This window comes from Cotesia glomerata, linkage group LG6 (genome assembly GCF_020080835.1).
Source record: "Cotesia glomerata isolate CgM1 linkage group LG6, MPM_Cglom_v2.3, whole genome shotgun sequence".
NCBI lineage: Eukaryota > Metazoa > Arthropoda > Insecta > Hymenoptera > Braconidae > Cotesia > Cotesia glomerata.
This window is the reverse complement of record NC_058163.1, coordinates 10,484,228-10,508,476: the sequence shown is the minus strand read 5'-3', so window position 1 is coordinate 10,508,476 and position 24,249 is coordinate 10,484,228. Positions and strand designations below refer to the sequence as shown.

The window sequence follows — 24,249 nt, the reverse complement described above, 5'->3', positions numbered from 1 at the left end:
TACTATATTCTCAGATTTTGAATCAACCTTTTGACCGTAGTCGATAGTTGCTTCTTTGTTTGAACTCAATATTTCTTCAAGTGACTTGTCCCGTTGTTTTAGCTTCTTGAGATTGACGTTGCAGTCCTTCGCTATGTGTCCTTTGAACCTGCATCGCTGGCATCTCGTAGGGGTGTATGCGTTGATCTGATTAACCGGATGAATGTTATTGTTCGTTGTTTTAATATTTTGACTTTCTTTGTAGTCCTCATTTTCATTTTTACGTTGATTATTCTGCTCGTTGTCGTTGTAGTCTTGACGTAAATTCTTCCTTCTGTGTAGTCTATTTTCTATTCTTACTGCATGTTCAATAGCTTCTTCGAATGTAACGCACACAGGCATACGTACATCGATTGCTTCTAAGAGATTTTGACTGAACCAATTAGCTACTAATACGTTCATGTTGCGATTAAAGTCTTCAACTTGTTTGTCGTTGACATTTGGACTCTGGGATCTATAACATTCTTCTATTTCTTGTATTTTCTCTCTTAGTCGATTCGCAAATTCTAAGACTGACTCTCTATCTTTTTGATAAATCTCACTCAACTCGCCTTGTAGTTGACATAGTGATTTTGATGGGGAGTACAATCTTCTTAAGGCCATAATCAATTCGTTGACTGTCGTTGGTACAACATTGTTTAAGGATAACCGTACATTCATACTTAATCGACTGATATAAATTAACTTAGCTATATTTTCTTCTGCCGCGTCAGGCAGGACGGATTTTGCGATATTGCAACCACTTATAAATTCTATTAACTCACTCGAATCTCCGATGAAACGGGGTACGACAGTGAGTGCGTCATTCAATGATATCTGTTGGTTTTCTGTAAGTGTCATGTCTTCAAAATGTTTAAATTTTCTTGGTTATTTTGTTTCTAAGCCGTTTGGATTTGATAACGTTTTATCCTTACTACTGATTTTGATGTTGTTCCTAGTGTTGATCGATATTGCTCCGTGTCCTCTCAGAAGGTAAGATATTTGACGTTATTCTCAATCAACTTAAACGACTCATTCTATTTTTTTTTTCGAAATTATCGAGATAACCGTTTCAAAACAAACAATTCTTCAATAATTTTTTTTTTTCAAATTACAGTTGCAATTGAATTATCTTAATCGATCGCGAATAATGACTCTGCTATCAAATGTTATATCGATTACTACTATCCACGTTTCAAATTTTTATATTCACAATTTATAAATTCTTAGAATGAATTTTAACACATAAATTTCTCCGCTACAAAATTTTTTAATTTCTAATTTTCAAAATAACAATTTACAAACTGACTTTAACTTTGAATTTACAAATTTTTTGAAATTGGTTTCACTTACACAGATATTTTCGTTACAAAAATTTTCAATTTCAATTTTCCTAAATTACAATTAACAATCTCACAATAATTTTGAAATATAATAAATTTGGTTTAAAATTGATTTCAGCACACTTCAATATTCGTTGAAAATTTCAAAATTAAAATTCACAAGTTATTTTTTAAAATTGTTTTCAACACACATAAAAATTCTGTTACAAAAATTATTAAAATTTCGTTCTTTCAATTTACAAATTAACAATGATATCGGATTTACAATTTCTACCTAAAAAAAAAAATAGATCAAAATTTCAATTTACAAAATTTTTGAAATAAGTTTCAATACGCAATTTATTCTTTTGAATTCTTAAATTTTTTTATCGGTTTTACCGTACGAAATTTATTTATTTATATTTTTTTTTTTTTTTTTTTTTTTTAATTTTACGAAACGCAATTTATTCTTTTAATTTTTCAAATTCTCAATTAATTTTACAATACGAAATGTATCCTTTAATTTTTCAAATCTTTAATTAATTTTAGAATACGAAATTTTCCGTTTAAATTCTCAACTTTTTATCAATTTCACAAAACGCAATTTATTCTTTTAAATTCTCAAATTTTCCTCAATTTTCATAAAACGCGATTTATTCTTTTAAATTCTCAAATTTTTATCAATTTTCACAAAACGCAATTTATTTTTTTTAATTCTCGAATTTCTCTAAGCAATTTTACCATACAAAATTTTTCTTTTAATTTTTCGAAATTTTAATTAATTTAACAATACGAAATTTTCTTTAAGATTCTCAAATTTTATATCAATTTTACATTACATAGAATTTCTTTTAAATTCCCAAATTTTTATCAATTTTACATTACGAAATTTATTCTTTTAATTTTTCAAATTCTTCATTAATTTCACAATTCAAAACTTGTCGTTTTAAATTTTTCATATTTTTAAACAATTTTCCTGTAAGTTTCAATAATTCTGTGACATTAAATTATTTAATTTGGCGTTTTTCGCTATAATTCCCTTTTTTTTTTTTTTTTTTTTTTTTTTCTACTCTATTTTCTTAACAAACAATATCTCAAGGGTCCCTGTTCGGGCGCCAATTGTTACGTCCGGAATTTGGACTTTTTTTTGTAAATAATTTAGTATTCGGCCCAAGTCGATTAAGACCTATAGACCGGGAACTCTTGAGACTTAATTTATTGAGAAAGATAGGTTTTGTTTTAATGATTAGATTTGAACTGAGAGATAAAAATAAAACAAGAAAATATAAAAAATAATGAAAATTAAAAAAATGTCTAGGACATAACACATATATAAAAATTTTTTCTTTGAAAAAAAATTTTTTTTTGGTAATCACAAAAAGTATAAAATGATGTTTATAATTACGTTTAAATAATTCTGAAATACAAAATTTGTTACATTTCCTATGAGATGTTTTAGTCCGCTCTGCTACTACCTAATAGTAAAATCATTATTTATTTTATTATTTAAATAAGTGTTATATTATAATGAGATTCGGTCAAATAAATAAATTATGAATTATGACTATCCAAATATATTTTAAAATCAATTTTTATATTATATTTATGATAAACCCATATGATACATTATGTAGATCATAGAATCATTGTCATCTAAGACAGCAGCACAGAAGACAGAAACTTCAAGATCACTAAAGTTAAGCAGCATTGAGCAGGGTTAATAGTTGGATGGGTGACCGCTGGTGTTATAGCCGTAAAATTATAGCTAGATATTTTTTTTTTGCATTTTAATTGGTTACAGAGAATTGCGTAGGACCATATTAAATACTCTATCCATAAAATTAACCCAATAATTAATTAGATGTAATAAATATAGAATTAAATATTGTTATATATTATCATATATAATTATACATGATTATATATGGTTATATTTGGCCATTTTTCATATATAATCATATATAACCAATTTATATATAAATATATATAATTATATATAAAAATTTTTTCTCGGGTCTGGGGCTTCCTGTATGGGTTGGAACAGTAAATATTTATTGCTTAACGAATATTTGATAGCAAATGTTGAAATCGAAAATTTATTTTTTAAACAAAACAATTGTGTATCGTCAAAATTGATATGGTCTTAAAAAAATTAAAATATAATAATTTACAGTTGAATTTTTAATATTAATAATTTTAAACATCAAAATTTATAATATGATATTAAAAATATACAGAATGATTTACAAAGTCTAAAGTAATATAAAAACTTGACTTTTGCTTTTTTTTAATTACTAAACATTTGTAAAAAATACATAATTTTCATCAAAACACAATATTAAATAACATAAATTATATAAATAATAAACCGTCACACTCACCATATAGATTTAGTTTATATGATGAGATATATATCAATTTATCGGTCGTACGGCATAGGGGTTAGTTATCGGTCTGGCACGTGCGCGGCTCAGGTTCGAATCTCGGTTAGGGCAAATGCGAATTTCTCTAATTAACGAAAGTTAGGTCTAAATTAAGAGTTATGTCGTCTAAACTTGCGTTAGCTCTACATCAAAATTAAAATAAATCAATGACAATTAAAATTTTCCTTTTTTATCATTTCAACTAAAAACTACTCATTTTATACAAAATAATTTAACCATTTCGTAGAATTTTACTATTCTATTTCAGAGAATTTAATTTATTCGAAATTGGGTTCTTAATACTAATTTGGTTTAATATTAAACAATTAGATTTTAAATATATTTTATAATCTACTTCTTTTAGTAAATTCTATAGTGGTAAATAAGCCTGGGCTTGCTTTGGCTTAAAAACTTAGGCTAGTCTTGGTTACCAAACTTGGGCCAGTCTTGGTTAACAATCTTGGGCCAGTCTTAGTTATCATGCTTGGGCCAGTCTTGGCAACCAAGCTTGGCACCCTGTTATCACTCCAGACTTCTAACAAGGCTGGGCCAAAGCGGGTTTACAAGCATGGGCCAGTGATAGACAGCATTGCGCCAAGCGTGGCCCATATCTGGCCCGTCGTATTTTCCTGTATGGGCAATTCTGTTACTTAATGATTAATTAAGTTTGGATTTTCTATTAAATGACCAAAGTTAGGTTGCTCAATTCTGGCTCAAGTCTAGGTTTCCATTCGAAAGCCAAGGCTAGGCTTCCCAGTCTTGGCTTACACTCGGGTGATCATTGCGTCGGCCAAAGATAGATTTCCCAGTCCTGGCTCAAGTCTGGGTCGCCATATCACAATGTCAGGTGAATATAAAGACTTCAAAACCCAAGTTAAGATATCTCTAGATTTGGCCAAAACTGGATTATTCAGTCGAGGCCCATGTTAGGGTTACTATTCAACGGCCGAGGTTAGGTTATACAATCTTGGCCCAAGTTAGGGTTACCATCCAACGGCCAAGGCTAGGTCATTCAGTCTTGGCCCATGTTAGGGTTACCATTCAACAGCCGAGGTTAGGTTACACAAACTTGGCCCAAGTTAGGGTGACACTAGGATTGGCCAAGGCTAGGTTATCCAGTCTTGGCCCATGTTAGGGTTACCATCCAACGGCCAAAGTTAGGTTACTCAAACTTGGCCTAAGTTAGGGTGACGCTAGGCTTGGCCAAGGCTAGATTATTCAGTCTTGGCCCAAACCTGGGTAATCATTGGAATGGCCACGGCTGATTGCCCAGTTATGGCCCGGGCATGGGACAATATAGGTTTGCCAAGATGGGCTTCCTAATAATGTCCCAGGCATGGCCCCGTCGTTCAACTCTAGGGCTTCCTGTATGGGGTAGAGCGCTCCCAACTATACCGTTTGGCTCTGAGAACAATCTCGTAGAGCTCTGAGAGCTCAACAACATTGAGTTATCAGAATTAAATAACATTTTGTTACTGTAACTCTACAACGAACAGTAAACTGTGTATTTATAGTTGTGGTAACTCTACAGTTAAGTTACCAGAACGAAATTTTTTTTTCCGTGTAGTTGGCTGGGAAACGCAGAACAATTTTTATTGTCTTATGATATACAAAAAAATTTTCGATTAATAAAAATTGAAGGCGTTACTTAGTAACAAGTAGAGGGGTGTAAAAAAATTGCATGTCCTGGTTGATACAATTTCGACCCTTCCAATAGTCATAAAAAATAGAAAAAAAAATTCTTAGTTCATAAAGATGTCGTAAATACTTACACATCAGAAAATTAAAAAAAAAAATATGTTTGCAAAAAAGCAACTATTTTGAAAAAAAATTATTCATAGCCTTCTTTCATACTTTTGAATTCCTCAAAAACAGTAGACAAATATTTTTGGTATAAATTCTGTAGGAGTGATAGAGAGTTACACAAAGAAGGTTCTCTCTAAATTTTAAGTAAACCGTTTGGTAGAATTTGATGTATCATGTCAACCTCGTGTTAAAAAAGATCTAATGAAAAACATTTTTGTTCTGAAAATTTTTTTTGTATTTTCTAAAAATTTTATTAAATACCTGTGTAGTGAAAAATTTATAGCAAAAATAATTTTTGTTTTACATAAAAAAACGCTCAAAATTTACTGCTTCTATAGACTATAATTCTCTCGTTAACCGTTTGATATTACAGAGATATTGAATAAGTATCTTAATTGTCAAGACATAGTGTAAAAATTAATTATGGTTACAATCAACATTTAACGTAAAAAAAACCAAATCATTGGCCATAGCATGTGACTCAATTGAGAATAAACACGCGGTCGAAAATAAAATAAAAGTTCACTACTTGCGAGATATTCTTTCAATACTAAACAAATTTTAATTTAATTCTCGTATTGAACAACAATATTTAATAGATAAATTATTAGGTGTAGGAGTGATGATGTTGTTGGCTTTAACAGTCGAACGCTATGTAAGCGTATGCCATCCAGGCCAACATCCACGTCCCTTATGTGGGCCCCCTCATCTTGTAGTTACTCTAATACCAATGGTAACTTTCCTTGTTTACCTACCAAATGTGTTCAGAGGAGAAATAACAACTTGTCTCGTATCATTTGGTAGCTCATTGATTTATCAAAAACGCGACAATTCAACGTTTATGCACTCAATATTCTACCAAGTAAAATGTTTTGGTTATACTTATTACTCTAATTTCAAAAATAGATTTATTATATTATTATTCTTATTATTCCAGATTTACAAAGTTGCCCTAGAAGTTGTTTTCAAAGTAGCTCCAATAATACTTCTCGCTGGATTTAATTTACGGATAATGATTGTGTATAGAAAATCATGCGAAAGAAGACGGAGGATGACTTTATCTCGAACTATGCATAGTGGCGATGAAGATTTGAGAACATTCTCAGAAGAACGACGTCTTATTTTACTTTTGAGTAGTACGAGTATTCTTTTTCTTGTTTGTGTCAGTCCAATGGTTATATTGAATGTTACTTTGAGTGACAGCAACTTGACTTTATATCCTTATCAAGTAGGTATAATATGGCGTGTATCAAAAAATTGACAAAACTTTTCTCAATACATAAATCACAAAATTTTGCTCAGCTATTGATAATGTCGATGTAAAAGAAAGAAAATTGAAAAATTTATCCTTCATCCAACTTTAACCTTGAATAATTTTTGAAAGAGTGAATAGATTAAAAAAATTGGAAAGCCCTGAATAACACGCTGCCAGCGCTCATGTTATAAAAAGGAAGTGAGAATTCATCCGATGATCAGGGCACGGGTCTATGTGCATACACTACACCCATCCAGATATTTCATACGCACGAGGAGGGGGCATGGGTACGAGCACGGATACAGTGTATCCCATGCAGGAAACCCCCAGAGTTGACAAAGGGGCCAGGCTTGGACCAGTACTGGGAAACCTAGCTTTGGCGTACCTGTATTGGCCCATGCGTGGGCCAGGCTGTTTAACCCAGCCTCGGCCATGCCAATGATTACCCAACCTTGGGCCAAGACTGGCTAACCTAGCCTTGACCATTCATTGCCGACCCAAGCGTGGGCCAAGATTGGTTAACCCAGCCTTGGCCATGCCAATAATTATCCAAGTTTGGGCCAAGACTGGCTAACCTAGCCTTGGCGATTCATTGGCGACCTAAGCTTGGGCCAAGACTGTGCAACCAAGCCTTGGTCGGCCCAATTATTACCCGAGCCTGGGCCAGAACTGGGTCCCCCAGTCACGGTCACAATGATTACCCAAGGGTTAGCCAAGATTGGAAAACCTACACTGAAAAAATAATTAATTTGATTCAAGAGAAAAATTCTTGAACCAAGAAAATAACTTTAAAGAGTTTAATTGTCTTTAATCAAAATGAAAAATTCTTTAATTAAATAAAATTTACTTAAACCAAGAAAAATTTCTTAGTTTAAGAATTTTTCTACTCAAATCAAGAAGATGAAAAGTAAATTTGATTCAAGTAAATTTTTTTTTCTGTGTAGCCATGGCCATTGAATAGCAACCCAGACTTGAGCCAAAATTGGGTAACCTAGCCTTAGCCATTTAATGGGAAATTCAAACTTAATAAATCATTAAGTAATAGAATTTTAAACAGTAAATATTTATTATTTAACCAAGACAATTTCATGTCGTCAAAATTGATATAGTCTTAAAAAAATTAAAATATAATAATTTACAGTTGAATTTTTAATATTGATAATTTTAAACATGAAAATTTATCATAAGATATTAAAAATATACAAAACGATGTACAAAGTTTAAAGTAATATAAGAACTCGACTCTTGCATTTTTTTAAATAATAAACATTTATAAAAAATAGTTAATTTTCATCTAAAAACAATATTAAATAACATAAATTATATAAATAACTAGCTGACCCGGTGAACTTCGTATCACCTACAATATATTTTATTACACCTTTTGATCAGCGATTATCAATCTTTAAACTCTAGTCTACTTCGATAAAGAATAAATACTGGCTGTATGAAGTGAGGTTAGAATTTTGTCAAGTAATTAAATGAAACTCGCTTCTCATTATCGCCTGAAAATCAAGATCCCAAAAAATGAACACTGAATTTATGAAATTTTTTTTTGTTCATATATACAGAAGATTTTGAGTTATAGCCAGACTAACGCACAGCAATTCATTTTTATATATATAGAAAAAGAAGATAGTATAACTCTGTAGTATATTTGTTCGTATCTTCCTACATATTGAACAATTTTGGTACACTCTTGCAACCTTGAGGCTCAAGCGTAACAATAGCGATTCCGATACAAAATTAACAATTTTTTATTTTTTTAGCTGAACTTTCGGGTTTTCCAAAAATTTTTATTTTTTTAAACCATCCCCGAACTATAAGCGAACAAAACAAAAAAAAATTTTGAAAATCGGTCCAGTCGTTTTTGAGTTTTAGCGAGACTAACGCACATCAATTTATTTATATAGATATAAGCTCATCCCGATGTTACACTCATCAAGACCGTTCATTTGATTACCCACATGCATTTTGATATATTTTTCATGTATACATTTATATAATATATATCAATATATGAAAAATTAATGTGGGTACTCAAATGAAAGGTCTTGATGAGTGTAACATCGAGATGAGCTTATATCTTTAAAAACGTCAATAGTTAAAAAAGTACAATATAATTTTACAAAAGTCATCATTCAAGAAAGCAAAATTTTATTTATTTATAGTTTACAAGTCACGGCAATCACATACAGACTGCAAGGTTGCTAGTAATAGTTATTAAATTTTCAAAGTTATAAATAGTAACACGGAATAGTGTAAAACAGTAAATTACACCGTGTTAAATTTACACGAGTGGAAATTTTACACGGAAGAAATTTTTCACTGACATTTCACACTTACACGGCGGTGTAAAAGTCCCTGGGTCCAACTTTACACCGAAATTTTTTACAGTGTATACACTGAGAAGTTTATGGTACCGATTACCATCATTCATTTTTAATGATTAAAATTCCCGGTGATAATTTATATATTATTCATTTCCATGTCAATGGTTAAAATCTTGCAATAATTATCACCATCAATACCATCACGTAGTTATGATCACTATCATGATGAAAAATATTATATATATATACATATATAATATGAATGTATTTATATATAAATAGGGTCAAAAAAGTTTTTCTCTTAGTAATTTTACGCGTTTTAAATATTTCTTCTAAAGAGTCTCAGAAGAGTGAAACACACAATTACAAATACAAATGGCTTTGCCTATACAATTCGACAATTGGAAATTACCATGCATTTTTCAGCGTGTAGATCTACTCGGGTCAATATTTAATTTTTGAAAGCAAAATTATCGTAAATTATACATTGACACGGTTGAAGGTGGGAAAAAATTAAATTCACATCCCTAAATTTATCACGGTATTTGATGTAATTATTACACGAAAATTTTTACACTGATTCAATTATATTACACGGGGTCCAAAAATTTTTTTGCAGTCTACAGAAATGTTCTTTCGTTTGTTTTAAAGGTGACACTCACGGCTTGAAGAGCTCGAAAAAGTATAAAAGATGTATTTTTGAGCTCGAAGAATTCAAGACTTTGGAATAAATAATCTACCGAGCATTTTGAACTCGTACATAGCGGGAAGTTCCAGGCATGGCCTGCAGGGTCAACCGTTTCCCATATTTTTTTTTTACAAATCTTTGTTTTATGATAAACAAAAAGTTTTGGCCGAATTTCGTCCAAATTGAAAGCAGTAGATCCCAACTATTGGTCGATTTGACATGGGATGATCCAACTATTCTTTGAAAGTAGGGTGGCCTCATTTTGAGCAGAACAAAATTAAAATAAACATTTTCAGATCTTGTTTTTTTTTAATGTTATGTTTGTGACGCATTTTGAACTATATTAAATGGTAAATTTTCAAAACTTTTAAATTTTCACAATCTTTAAATATCAATATCATGGGCTCAATTTTTAAAATGATTTTTATTTCATCTGTTGATGAAACTTGAAGAGTACAAAAGAAAAATTTGTCAATTTTTGTTCATACTTCCTAATTTATGTATTTAAAAACGCCTTTATCATATACAAAATGAATCACCAGAATGACAGTTTCATCGGTTGAATCAGTGGATTTTACTGATTCAAAAATGATTCACCAGTAAAATTGTCATTCGTTGGTTGGAATCAGTGAAATCCCACTGACTAATTTTAAGATAGTAAATATTAGGTGCATACTTTTAATATGTGGCTGTAAAACAAATTACAATTAAAAAAGAAAATTTTTATTTGTCCAGGTGTTTCGAGCTTTGGCTAATCTACTTGAAATTATTAATTATTCAATAACGTTTTACATTTATTGTTTATTTTCGGAAGACTTTCGTAATACTCTTATTCAAACACTCAAATGGCCATGGTGTAAAGCAGCACGAGATAAACATAAATTATCCACGAAGAGATCTCTTAACCCTAGACCAACAATCATCGCAGCATCAACAACAACTACTCTTGCAACTTCTAGACACGCATCTCGCACAAGCGTGTGAATCTATTTTGACCAATAATATGTATTAATAGAAAAATTAAAAGGCTGTACGTCAAAAAAATAAGTGATTTTTTTGGAACGAAGTTCCTTATGGGGCGTTGCGGAGGGATACCCTAGCTGGCAAAAAACGTCTGTAACGTTAAAAAAAAAGCGTAAGATTTTTATGTATAGTCTATGTATGATGGCTATACAGTGTCTAATGTATTTTATAATAAGGAACTTCGTTCCTATCTGGTGTCCCACGACACCACACGGTTTTTTTAAAATTAATTTAATGAATAAAGTAATCATAACATTACTTTATACTTAACTGAAGATATAAGGGAATTCAAAAGCGGATAACAAAAACAACAGAAAAATTTTTTAAGTTGAATAAAAAATTTATTTTTATTGTTATATAAGTTTTTCAATTCTAAATTGAAATTATCAGTTCTAATTTTCAAATAAATTACTTATTAATATGACAAATCATCAATACTTTTTTCAGTAGGTACATTTCTTCTTCGAACCAGAAACCTCGAAAATGAATAGATTTTTACTTTATCAAATAATCTAAATATTATACTAAACCAATAATTATATTAATTCTTCAAACAGAAAATAAATTTTTTTAATGAAAGTACAGATTAATAAAAGAATAAATGAAAAAATGAAAATAATGCATATTTATTGAAAAATCATAAAAAAATTAGGAAAACGGTTGACCCTAAAGGCCATCCCTGCAACTTCCCGCTAATTCTGTTAATACCTGCCCGCTTTCTTTGAGCTCTTCGAGCTCAAAAATACAATCTGTGTTATTTTGAGCTCTGCGAACTTAAAAAGATACCTTTTCTATGCTTTTGAGCTCTTTGAGCTCAAAAGTCTGATAGAAATTTCATAGAACACTATTTTTTGAATTTTCAAACCGCAATAGCTTTTGAATGAATCAACCGATTTTTACGCGGTTGGCGGCATTCTACGCAGTTTTTAAAGCTTCATAAAGAATTTCTAAGTTTTAATTGGTCAAACTAGAAATTTCGGAGTAACTCCGAAAAAACACTTTTTTTTTTGGTTTTCTTTCGTTCACGATATCTCTCGAACAAATCAACCGATTTTGACCGGCTTCGTAGTGATCGACGTGGTTTTTTGATGTTAAGAGCTGATTAGTTTTTTTGAATCGATCGGTAAAGCCGTTTGAAAGTTATTCCAAAAAAACCACTTCTAAAAATTTTTTTTTTTTTTTTTTTTTTTCCTATTTTATTTGAGATTTCTCCAAATTTCTCAAAATCTATCGGTCCGAATCGGTTCAAATTGACAGAAAATCTAAGTTTGGCGAAACCCTTTCGAATGGCACCAACCGCGATGAAATCGGTTCAACCGTTCAAAAGTTATAAGAGGTTTACATACTCACACACACACACACACACACACACACACACACACACACACACACACACACACACACACACACACTCGGGGCAGAAGAGATACTGCTACCGGGCGCGTCTTCCCGAGCGGATGGGAGAACGCTCGCTGTCCTTGGATGACACTTAATCTCTTAGTTGATGAAGTACAGCGGGTAGGAGCCAAGCAAAATAACCAAACAAAATACGCTCCCGTGGACAAAACTCCCCTTTAATGGGTTGGTCGCACTAACTGACCTAACAAGACGATCGTTCTCTGCTGTGACCCACTGGGAGTGACCGGAACCTGTATCGTAGTTTCCGACGATGCAGGCCACGGCTGATGTGAGCTTGCTCTGCCGAGGTGAAAGTTGCAGCAGTGGATCAGGAGCCAGCCACTTCGGGCCTTGATCAGGAAGTACGCAGTGAGTGTTAGAGATCGGAATCTTCACCGCTCCGAGCGAGTCTAGTCCGTCCGTGTATTCCGGGACTGGCTAAGTGTCGGCTAGGCCTCAGGGAACTGGGGTAGGAGTACTATCTTCGAGGGTACACCCGTTCCTAGTTATGGCAACCCGCTCCACTCCGTACGATGCGCTGGTAAATTAAAAAGTATGAGTAATTCAAAGGAAACAAACAAAAGTGGAAACGGGCTACATGCCCAACAAGCAGCGATTGACGCAAGCGCTGAAATGAAGCGTTCGCAAGCGCTCAAACGCCTTGAAAAGCTGATCAGTGAGTTGAATGATTTCGTCCAACCAAAGGTCAACATTCACAAAGAGATTAAATCCAAGATGACTGGTGTAACTAACGCCCTTCAAAGGTTTGAGAAGCTGGACGAGGAGTGGCGCTCATCATTGCAGCGCATATCCCATGCTACACCGGAGAAAGACTGTCAGGCTATCGACGTGACTGACGAAGCAATGGACACCGGAGCTGAAGGTAACGGTGAATCAGTCGCGGAAGACAAAAGTGAAGCCAGTAACAAGTCAGGTAAGAGAAAAAATCGACCTTCTCCTGACCCAACAATCAGCCAAGCCATGAAGAAAAAGGATTTGAAGAAAAGCCCTCCACAAGGAGCGGCAGGGCGAAGCGACGAACAGGAAAAAGCGTCAGTCTGGCAAAAAGTTCAGTCCAAGCAAGAGCTAAAGCAACAGAAGAAAGAGATGCTCTCAAAACAGACGTCAAAGGAGCCCCGACCTGAACCCAAGCGAAAGAAACCGCGGAAATGGATCAGACCGGATGCCCTCATCATTCGGCTGACAGAGAAAGCAAAGTACGCCGAGATCCTGCGTCGAATAAAACAGGACGTCCCTGACGACCAGGTCCGCAGTACGGTAGAGAAGATCCATAAGACCAATGCTGGAGATATGCTGATAACTCTTTCGAGGAAGAGCACCGACAAAGACCAAACATTGAGAAAGACCATTGCAGACATTCTGAAAGAAGACGCAAAAGTAACCTGCAAAGGACCACAGGAGGTAATTGAGATCCGAGACGTCGATGATGACACAACTAAGGATCACATCCAGGGTGCCCTACAGGAGGAAGCTGGAGATGGCTGTGAGATACCACTAGAGGCAATCAAGATCCGTAAGGCCTATAGAGGTACTCAAATTGCCACAGTAATTCTACCAGCAGCAACAGCACAGAAACTACTGGATGGAAGTAGCAAAATCCGGATTGGTTGAGTTAATTGCCGAATAAGGACAACGAAGAGACCTATTCAATGCTTTAAATGCTGGCATTTCGGACATCATGGATCCCAGTGCAAAAGCAAGGTGGACCGGTCGAAGCTTTGCATCAGGTGCGGACAAGAAGGGCACAAGATTGCTGATTGTAAAAATCCCGCCAAATGTGCATTATGTGCTGAGATTGAAAGTGCAGAGAATGTTGCCCACCATGCCGGTACCCATAAGTGCCCGTTATTTCAGGATGCACTCCAGAAGTTGACGAACAAACAAGCATGAGGATACTGCAGCTCAATCTCAACCATTGTGAGGCAGCGCATGACCTGCTCATGCAATCTGTGCGAGAACTAGAGCTTGACTTGGTACTGATAGCAGAGCCATATAAACACCTGAGTACCCAACCCTGGGAATCTGACAGCACATCCAAAGCTGTCATCTGGTCATGTGGCAAGCTCCCTTTCCAAAATGCAGTTGACAACAGCAATGCCGGCTTTGTAGCAGTATCAGTAGAGGGCATCCGCTTCTATAGCTGTTACGCACCACCTAGCCTCTCTACTGTCGAATTCACCGCATTTCTGGATCGACTTACCGAGGACGCGAAGCATTACCACCCAGTGGCAATAGCTGGGGACTTCAACGCCTGGGCAGTAGACTGGGGTAGCAAGAATACAAACGCGCGAGGAAAGGAATTACTAGAAGCCTTTTCTACATTAGATGTAGTACTGCTCAACAATGGTGACACACCAACCTACACCAAAGGAGACACAAGTTCTATTGTAGATCTCACTTTCGTCAGTGGCAGCCTCACCAGAGGTAATATCAACTGGAAGGTGATGGATACCTACACAGCCAGCGACCACAACGCGATTCTCTGGGAAATATTAAACGCCCAGAGCCCGAGAAGACCTAAAAAGCAACTTAACACCATTGGTTGGAAGATAAAAACTCTTGACCCAAGGGCATTGTTAGTAGCTCTCAATAGTGACCAGATTATCGCGGGCTGCGCAGAAGAGAAGACCAAGGACCTGATGAAAAGAGTGACCCAGGCGTGTGACGCCAGTATGTCTCGTAGACGTGGCATAAACACAAGACCTTCCGTTCACTGGTGGAACGACCACATCAGCGCCCTTCGTAAAGAGTGTCATCAGAAGAGAAGAATATCTCAGCGTGGCTACCAACGACCTAACTCTGTGGAGCTGATCGCAGAGTACAAAAAAGCCCGTCGATCTCTGAACAAAGCCATCAAAGATAGCAAAAGAAAATGCTGGAAGGAGCTCATCAACGAGGTGGACAGAGATATGTGGGGTAGGCCGTATAAGGTGGTCTTAAAAACCAGCTAATGCCATCACCCACGTGTCCTCAACTCCTACAGAAGATCGTAAACGCGTTGTTCCCCGAACAAAGCAAGTTTAACTACCTATTAGCGCAGAATGAAATGGATGACATTCCATCTGTCACGGAGGGAGAACTGATGGAGGCTTGTAATCGTGTAGGGAACAATAAAGCGCCGGGATTGGACGGGGTCCCCAATATTGCTTTAAAAACAACTATAAAAGCAGTGCCATCATTGTTCCTGGACGTCTACGACACATGCCTCAAGGAAGGGATTTTCCCTCGGAAGTGGAAGCAGCAACGACTAGTACTACTTCCAAAAGGGAAAAAGCCACCAGAAGAACCGTCATCTTATCGACCACTTTGTATGTTAGACACGGCAGGTAAGATACTTGAGCGTATAATCCACCAAAGAATAGAAGCAGTTGTCGATCCACTCCTGGCAGATAACCAGTATGGTTTTCGGAAAGGACGATCAACCCTGGACGCAATCAACTTGGTTGTTGCAACGGCCAAGGAGGCAATCAAAGGGATCAGATGGAAGGGTGGAGCGAAGAAGTACTGCCTGGTGGCCACTCTGGACATCAAAAATGCCTTCAACTCCGCCAACTGGGACTGCATTATGCAAGCCTTGGAAGAGAAAAACGTACCAGGATACCTACGTAGGATAGTGGCTAGCTACTTCACGGACAGAATCCTGAGATACGACACGAAAAATGGTCCAAAAGAGTACGGTATTACCGGAGGTGTACCCCAGGGTTCTGTTCTGGGTCCACTTCTGTGGAATGTCATGTATGATGGCCTGCTGAGACTGACTCTTCCAAGAAGTGTCAAGCTTGTTGCATATGCAGACGATGTAGCTGTCGTAATCGTTGCGAAACACCTAGATGAGATAAACCACATGTTCGGTATCACTTTTGAGAAAGTTAACCGGTGGATGGATTCAATGAACCTACAACTGGCTAAACAGAAGACTGAGGCTGTGCTTATTACCAGCAGAAAAGTGGCAGAGACCATAAAACTGAAAGTCGGAGAACAAGAAATCACATCACAACCATATATCCGATATCTGGGAGTGATGCTTGATGCCCGACTCAACTTTAAGCAGCAAGTCGAACACGTGAGCGCAAAAGCATCAGCAGTGGTAGCTAGCTTAGCACGACTGATGCCAAACGTCGGAGGCCCAAAGCAGAGCAGAAGACTACTACTATCATCTGTAGTCACATCAGTGCTCACTTACGGAATATCTATCTGGGCGGACGCACTAGAAAAGCAAGAATCATGGAGAAAGGCTGGACCAGTCTACCGTCTGAGTGCCTTAAGAGTAGCAAGTGCCTTCCGCACAATATCTATGGAAGCAGTGTGTGTCATCTCCGGAACTTTGCCTCTCAGAGTCTTAGCTGAGGAAAGACGGATCCTTTACCAACGAAAGAAGTCGACCACACTAAGCGCTGAGGAGCTTGGAACAGAAGAGCGGCAGAGGAGCATAAGTAGATGACAACTACAGTGGGATGCCACAGTGAAGTGTAGGTGGACGCATCGTCTCATACCAAGGATCAACGTTTGGCTAAACCGGAGTCACGGTGAGGTCAACTATTATCTTACACAGATGTTATCAGGACACGGCTGTTTCCGGGCGTATCTCTACCGCTTCAAGCATGATGATTCCCCGGAGTGCCCGTCCTGCTCAGGAGTCAATGAAGATGCAGAGCACGTTGTCTTTGAGTGCCCACGTTTTTACCCACAGCGAGATGAGCTGGAGAATATCCTGAAGAGGAAAATCCAACCAGAGACAATAGTAGCAGCAATGCTGTCATCAGAAGCTGCCTGGAACGCCACAAGCACTTTTGCTACAAAAGTGCTTACCGAGTTGCGATCCATTGAGAGGAAAAGAGCGAAAGACAGAATCTAGAAGGAAGAAATAACATCTTAGCCACCAGAAGGAAGAGCGGCAGCTAATTCCTCCCCCCGCGAAAAAATGCCTTACGGCGGTACCATGGGGGATCAGAGGATAGAAGAGAAAGGGGCTTTAGGGTTTAGTGGGTAGGGGCGTCAGCGTTGAGTTTTAGTATGACACTGCGTCGAGTCGCCACATATCCAGGCCAACCAGCTACGCCTGGAATCCGTAAAAAGGATTCCCCCCCCTAGAGAGAAAAAAAAAAAAAAAAAAAAAAAAAAACACACACACACACACACACACACATACAGGCATAGTCAAAGCTCGTAAAGTATGTCTTCTCCTCACGCTAGATGTCAAAAACGCATTTAACAGCGCAAATTGGGGAGACATTTTAGACGCTCTGGAGCACAAGTTTGACGCGGAGCCAGAAAATCTGACACTAGTCGACAACTACCTTGACGATAGAAAGCTAATAGTGGAAACTACTGAAGGCCCACAAGAATACGCCATAACGGCTGGCGTGCCGCAAGGCTCAATAATGGGGCCTGATCTATGGAACGCAGACTACGACGAGCTTCTTGAAATCCCGTTGCCAGAGCAAGTAGAGCTAACAGGCTTTGCAGACGACGTTGCAGCCACTATAGTGGCGGACAGCGTGGAAGAGGCCGAACTGCTAGTTCGGGAAACCATCGACACCGTCGAGACTTGGCTCGATAAGCATCACCTGAAACTCGCCAAACAGAAAACCGAGATGGTCGTTTTGACCCGTCAAAAATGGTTTCCAAAACCATTCGCTATGGACATGGGAGGAACAACGCTGACGTCAACAAGGGCCCTGCGGTATCTAGGGGTAATGATAGACGAGAAACTATCTTTCCGTGAACACCTCGACAGTGCATGCAAGAAAGCCAGCAAGACTGTGTCTAGCCTAGCACGAATTATGACCAACACCATGGGACCAAGAACAAAAAGAGAAGAGTTCTTCTAGAAGCAGTCCACTCGGTACTGCTTTATGGAGCGGAGATATGGGCAGACATATTAAAGCAGAAGACCTACCGGCGAAAGATCGCAGCAGTACAGCGGCGAGGCGCTCTCAGGGTTGCCTGCGCCTACCGCACAGTTTCCGAAGCGGCTGTATTGGTCATTGCAGGAGCCGCGCCCATCGACCTATTAGCGTTCGAAAGAGCAAAACTCTATGACGCTAAAGACAGTGATGATAACATGAAGGACGCAAGAACGAGGATAAAGGCGGAAACGCAGCAAGAGTGGCAGGACCGATGGACATCGGGAGAGACGGGCAGATGGACGGCGCGCCTGATCCCAAACATCAACGTCTGGCTCTCTCGGAAGCACGGGGATACGGACTTTTTCCTGACCCAGCTATTGACGGGACATGGGCAGTTCAATGCCTATCTTTTCAAGATGGGTTTGCACAGCACACCAACGTGCAAATACTGCCCGGATAAAATCGACGACTCCGAACACACATTCTTCGAGTGTGCTCGATGGAAGGACTACAGAAGAAACACTGAAGAGATCATAGGCACCAGGCTCTCCCCCTCAAGCCTGGTGACCTATATGATCAAACAAGAGGAAAACTGGTCAGCTGTTGCAGTCTATGCACAGCACCTCCTGAAAGACAAAATCGCAGAAAGGGACCAGTAGCCAGGAGTAGGCGTCGTGAGACGCAGCACGACTGGATTGAAGTAATGCTAACGCGGTTCCAATCCAGTCCTCCCCGTACCATCTAGGGGAGAGGGGAAGAGGAATGTTTTTTTTAGTGGGTAAAAATCTCCACACTACCGACTATCGATATCTGCCGGAAGATGGGCGGCAGAGTTAACGATACCGGTGTCTTTTGAAGATCTTTTTTCGTACCTCTTTATAAAAAAAAAAAAAAAAAAAAAAAAAAACATACAGGCATAGTGACACCCTCGCGGGAATAGTCAGGAAAGCTTCCTAGGACCTCAAAACGTCGAGATCTGATAAAACTCGATTTTCAAAAAACGGGGTAAAACCAATAACTTCCCGATTTTTGAAAATTTTCAATTTTCTTAGCGGGAAGTTAAAAATTGTATGATACAAAATGATTGAAAATATGAAAAAAAAAAATTAGAAAAACGGTTGGCCCTACAGGTCATCCCTGCAACTTCCCGCTAACTCCATACGTAAGGTAGTACTACCGGTTTTAGAATTGACATTCAGAATTCAATGAAATTTGGCATATTGGTACTTTATAATATCATAATTAACAAGCAGTAAAATTTTTGGAAGCCTGACAAGTCCTAAAAAAAAGATATTGATATCTACATATTTTTGCTTTTACCATTGATCCATATGGAGTATCACAGACTTTATTTTATTTCACAAAACTGGACGTTCTGATTCTTATAAAAATCAAGACAACGGGAGAAAATAACATTTAGTACATATTTAATAACAATTGGTATGGTTTCCAAGAAAATGAAAATATTTATTAATAAAAAATATTCAAAATTTATCTCTGTCTCTCTTTCTCCAACGTGATTTAGTATAGGGAAATTGAATAATTACTGAAAGAGCGGATAAGCGGGGATCAGGTTTAGGTCTAGATATCTCAATTAAAACGCGTAAATTATTATCAAAAATAACACTAGGAATTTATTTACATTAAATACACTCAATATTTAATATGTTTAATAGCGGATTGTTAAGATAAAAGCGGATTTATAAATTACAGCGTGGTTAGCAAAAGCGAAGCCGGTTGACACGTGGTTGAACACTTTGTCGGCACTAAAAAAGCGGTGAAAAAAATGCACAAATAACACAACTTATCTGAAACAAACTAAAGCGAATTATTAACAATTAATTTAAGCAAATTAAATTATTAAATAAGCGAAATGCGGTTTATTAACGAAAAGCGAAAGTAAAGAAAAACTAATGGCGACTTGATGCAGTGAAAGCGTAGAAGCGAAAGATAATAACAATAGTTCGTCTTCTTCCTCGTTGAGTTGGGGAAGAAGGCTATTGCGCATGTCTAGTGGGAGCGATCAGCAAATAAAGCGGTCGATTCATGGCGTGATCGAGAGGCTGATTTTCTATTGGCGGTTCGATTTTTGCGGGAACTAGCGGTGGACAGGTGCGTCTCTTGAATTTAGGAGTCCCCCAGGAGCGAGTTAATCGCTACTGGGCCTTGTTCACCGAACATTCTTCCCCGGGTTGGCGGCTGCGTCGACAAGATCATCTTCTTCATGCGTTAGCGGCAGGACACAGAGCTTTGTAATTGGACGTATCAGCTCTGTGTTAACTGTCTTAACAGTTACCACGCGGATTTGTCCATCTTCACCTGGATGGACAGCAATTACTTTGGCTAATGGCCACTTGGTTGGCGGGAGATCCTCAGTGGTGATCAGTACAACTGAACCCACCTTAATCAGGTTGCGTCGATGATGCCACTTTGAAATGGCCTGGTAGCGGTGGATGCAGTCCTGGTAGTAGCATCTCCAGAAATGTTGAACCATTTGCTGGACTTGTTCCCAGTGCGAGAGCCAAGCAGGTTGTAAATCTGACAGCGATGGCTCTGGGATAGCGGTCAGTGACTGTCCGATTAAGAAGTGACCTGGAGTCAGTACAGCCAGGTCAGCAGAATCTTCATTCAGCGGTGTGAGCGGTCTGGAATTCAATATGGCTTCAATTTGAGCCAGTAGCGTTGAATATTGCTCAAGCGTCAACAGCGAGTCTCCGATTGTTCTTCGAAAGTGAAATTTGATAGATTCCACAGCGGCTTCCCATTTTCCTCCAAAATGTGGAGCTCCAGGCGGATTGAATTTCCAGTTCGTGCCATCTTGAGCGATCAAGGTTGATAATTCTCGTAATGTGCGGGATCCTGCAGCGAATAGTCGTTTCAGCTCTTTATCTGCTCCTACAAAATTGGTTTCACAGTCTGAATATAGCGTGTGGCAGATACCTCGGCGACTAGTGAAGCGGCGATAAGCGGCGATGAAAGCGGCAGCGGTGTAGTCAGTTACTAGCTCTAAATGTACAGCTGAACTGAACATGCATACAAAGACTGCAATCCAGCCTTTGTATGTTTTTGATCCACGTCCTTGAAACGTTTTCAGCGTGATAGGTTCAGCGTAGTCGAGTCCTGTATGCAAGAAGGCTCGAGTTGGCTGTACTCGTGCGGCGGGTAGTTGACCCATCAACTGTTGAGCGCGTTCTCCACGGTGTCTCGTGCAGATAACGCAGCGTAAAATAAATGATCTGACTGGAACACGGGCTCCAATGATCCAGACACTCTTTCGTAAATCAGCGAGCGTAAGCTGAGTACCTCCGTGAAGCGTTTTGCGGTGCGAATCATCAATCAAAATTGATGTAAGCGGTGATTGTCGCCGTAGAATCGCTGGATGCCTCTCTTCTGGGTCCAGCAATGCGTTTTTCAAGCGGCCACCGACTCTCAGGACCCCCTGATGGTCGATGAACGGAGTCAGCTTGGTGATGCTGTTATTTTTAGGCAGACCATCACCATCTTGTAGCGTGTGAATCTCTCTAGCGAAGTATTGTCCTTGAGTGAACTTAATCAAGGTCAATTTAGCGCGATCCAGGTCTGATGGAGTAAGCGGATAGGCCAGCGAAGATTGTGGAACTCTTTTAAAGCGGTCGATGGCACGATGCCAGATGCTGAGTTTCCGTAGCAGTGGAAACAGCTGCGTGTAATGCGACAGTAATTGTTGGAGCAGGCAATTTTCTGCTTCCCAAGTTACTAGTGTCAGACCTTGGCGTTCTTCTCGATGCGTTGTGTTGTCGGTTGGAGGCTCCAGAGTGGGCCAAGAGGATTCTGGTTCATGAAGCCAAGTTGGTCCATGCCACCAGAGAGCGTGTTGTTTCAGTTTTAGCGTAGGTATACCTCTTGAAGCGCAGTCAGCGGGGTTTTGTTTTCCTGGAATAAATTTCCAGGAGACATCTCGAAGCGTTTCTTGGATTTTTCCCACTCTATTGCGGACGAATGTCTTCCAGCGGATTGCTGGACTTTTAATCCATGCGAGAGTCACGGCGGAGTCAGTCCAGAGATTGATCCTGACATTTTCAAGCGACTGAACTTCTTTGACATGAAGTATCAGTTGTGTTAGCAACCATGCAGCAGATAATTCCAAGCGTGGGATTGTCATGGTCTTCAGCGGTGCTACTTGCGTTTTTGAACACAAAAGTGAGACCTTTATGTTCCCATCAGCGTCAGTGACTCTCAAATAAACAGTAGCAGCCATAGCGTTTTGCGAAGCGTCTGAGAACCCGTGCAATTCCATAGTTGCTCCAGGTGCTATATTATTCCAGCGTGGAATGCGGATGGATTCGATGTTTCGAAGATCCTCGCGGTATCCAGTCCATTTGTAAATGAGTGATGATGACAATTGTTCATCCCATGACACTCTATCTAGCCACAGATCTTGCATAAAGATCTTGGCTTTGACGACTATTGGTGCGAGAAGTCCTAGCGGGTCATACAGTTTAGCGATTTCAGACAAAATAGCTCTCTTTGTCTTAGGCGTCTCTGGCGGTAGCGTGTACTTGAACTGGAGAGCGTCAGTGCGTGAATTCCAGTACATGCCCAGGACTTTTACTGGTGCATCACTGATTTCTTTAAGCGGTGTATACAGCTGCTTTTCTGGAGCGACTTCAGCGAGTAACCGTGGGCTATTGCTAGCCCATTTGGCATGCGGGAAGCAGCCTGCTGCACACAGAGCTTTTGTTTGTACTGCAGCCTTGATAGCATCTTCTTCGTTGTCTGCTCCACCGTAGATGTCATCTACGTAGCGTGTTTTCAACATTGGAGCAACAGCTAGCGGAAAGCAGTGTCCTTCATCCTTTACTAGTTGGATAAGCACACGTACTGCGTCAAAAGGTGCACTAGCGGTTCCGTATGAGTGTCTTGAGACAGTAAACGTCTATTAAGTCATTCTCATCTATCCAGAGAATGCACTGAAGCGGCCAATCAAGCGAGTCGACCTCAATCTGTCTGAACATCTTGGTGATGTCAGTAGCGAATAGAATCCTGCTGCAACGGATTCTCAACATCACATCAAAAATGTCAATTTGCGTTTTGGGTCCTGCGTGGAGAATGTCGTTCAATGAAATTCCTGTAGATGTTGCACAGGAACCATTGAACACTGTCCGGAGCTTCGTAGTGGCACTATCAATACCCCATGGTATTGCCAACACCCCATGGTGAGGCAAGAAGTAAGCGTTTGCGGGCAATTCGTTGACTGGTACTCGTACCATGTGTCCTAGTTGAATGTATTCCGCCATTAATGCACGATACATGTCAGAATATTCTCTTTCTCGCGACAAGCGAGTTATTAATCTGCGGAGTGACCCCATAGCTGCGTTGATAGAGTCGCCAAGTTGACTCTCAAGGGCCTTAAGCGGTAATCTCACTACGTAGCGTCCATCAGGCTGTCGATAATGCGTTTGACGAAAGTGAATTTCACATTCGTCTTCTTCAGCGGTGTTGAGCGGTGAATTTCCTGATGGAACTTCTTCCTGTTCCCAAAACTTAGCAATAGCGTCTTGTAATTCAGTATCTACTGACGCATGTAGTGCTGCGTGTGATGTTGAAGCGTGTTTAGCGGTGACAGCTCCATAGACAATCCAACCAAGCGTGGTGGATTGTGCAATAGGAGCATTGCGAGGTCCTCGTTGAATCTCTGCGTTCATGATCTGTGCGGCTAGTGATGCACCTAGAATAATATCTACAGGGCGTGGCTGTAGATACTACGGGTCAGCGAGCTTGAGATTCTCAAGATGCGGCCATTTCGGATCAGCGATCACGAACGATGGAAGATCTACCGTCAGTGTTGGTAGAATATGCATGCTGACATGCATTGATGCGGTCGTACACAGCGAACGAAGCTCAATTGTGCTCACACCTAGTGAGCTTCCTGCGGAGACATTGCCAATGCCCTTGAGCATGACCATGTCACGCTGTAGCGGTTGTCCAAGCTTCTTGAAGAGCGACTGTCTCATAAATGAGAGCTCTGAACCTTGATCAATCAACACTCTGGCGGTGATTGGATTACCATGATGCGGGCGTACCTGGACTAAGGCGGTAGCTAGCAATACTTGAGCGGAAAGCGGATCTGAAAT

General features: G+C 38.8%; 3 protein-coding genes across 3 annotated transcripts; 1 reads left to right on the top strand and 2 right to left on the bottom strand.

Annotated features, from left to right (window-relative positions):
• The first annotated feature begins 439 nt into the window (after positions 1-439).
• Positions 440-10,968, top strand: LOC123267897 (probable G-protein coupled receptor B0563.6). The gene is made up of 5 exons (XM_044732785.1): positions 440-464; positions 532-621; positions 6,169-6,431; positions 6,507-6,797; positions 10,581-10,968. The coding sequence occupies exons 1-5, from the start codon at positions 440-442 to the stop codon at positions 10,827-10,829; spliced, it is 918 nt and encodes a 305-aa protein (XP_044588720.1). The 3' UTR covers positions 10,830-10,968.
• A 9,338-nt stretch (positions 10,969-20,306) lies between these two features.
• On the bottom strand, positions 20,307-22,934 carry LOC123267896. The gene has a single exon (XM_044732784.1). The coding sequence runs from the start codon at positions 22,932-22,934 to the stop codon at positions 20,307-20,309; it is 2,628 nt and encodes an 875-aa protein (XP_044588719.1).
• Positions 22,935-23,013: 79 nt separating this feature from the next.
• LOC123267895 lies at positions 23,014-23,820 on the bottom strand. The gene has a single exon (XM_044732783.1). The coding sequence runs from the start codon at positions 23,818-23,820 to the stop codon at positions 23,014-23,016; it is 807 nt and encodes a 268-aa protein (XP_044588718.1).
• Positions 23,821-24,249: the final 429 nt, after the last annotated feature.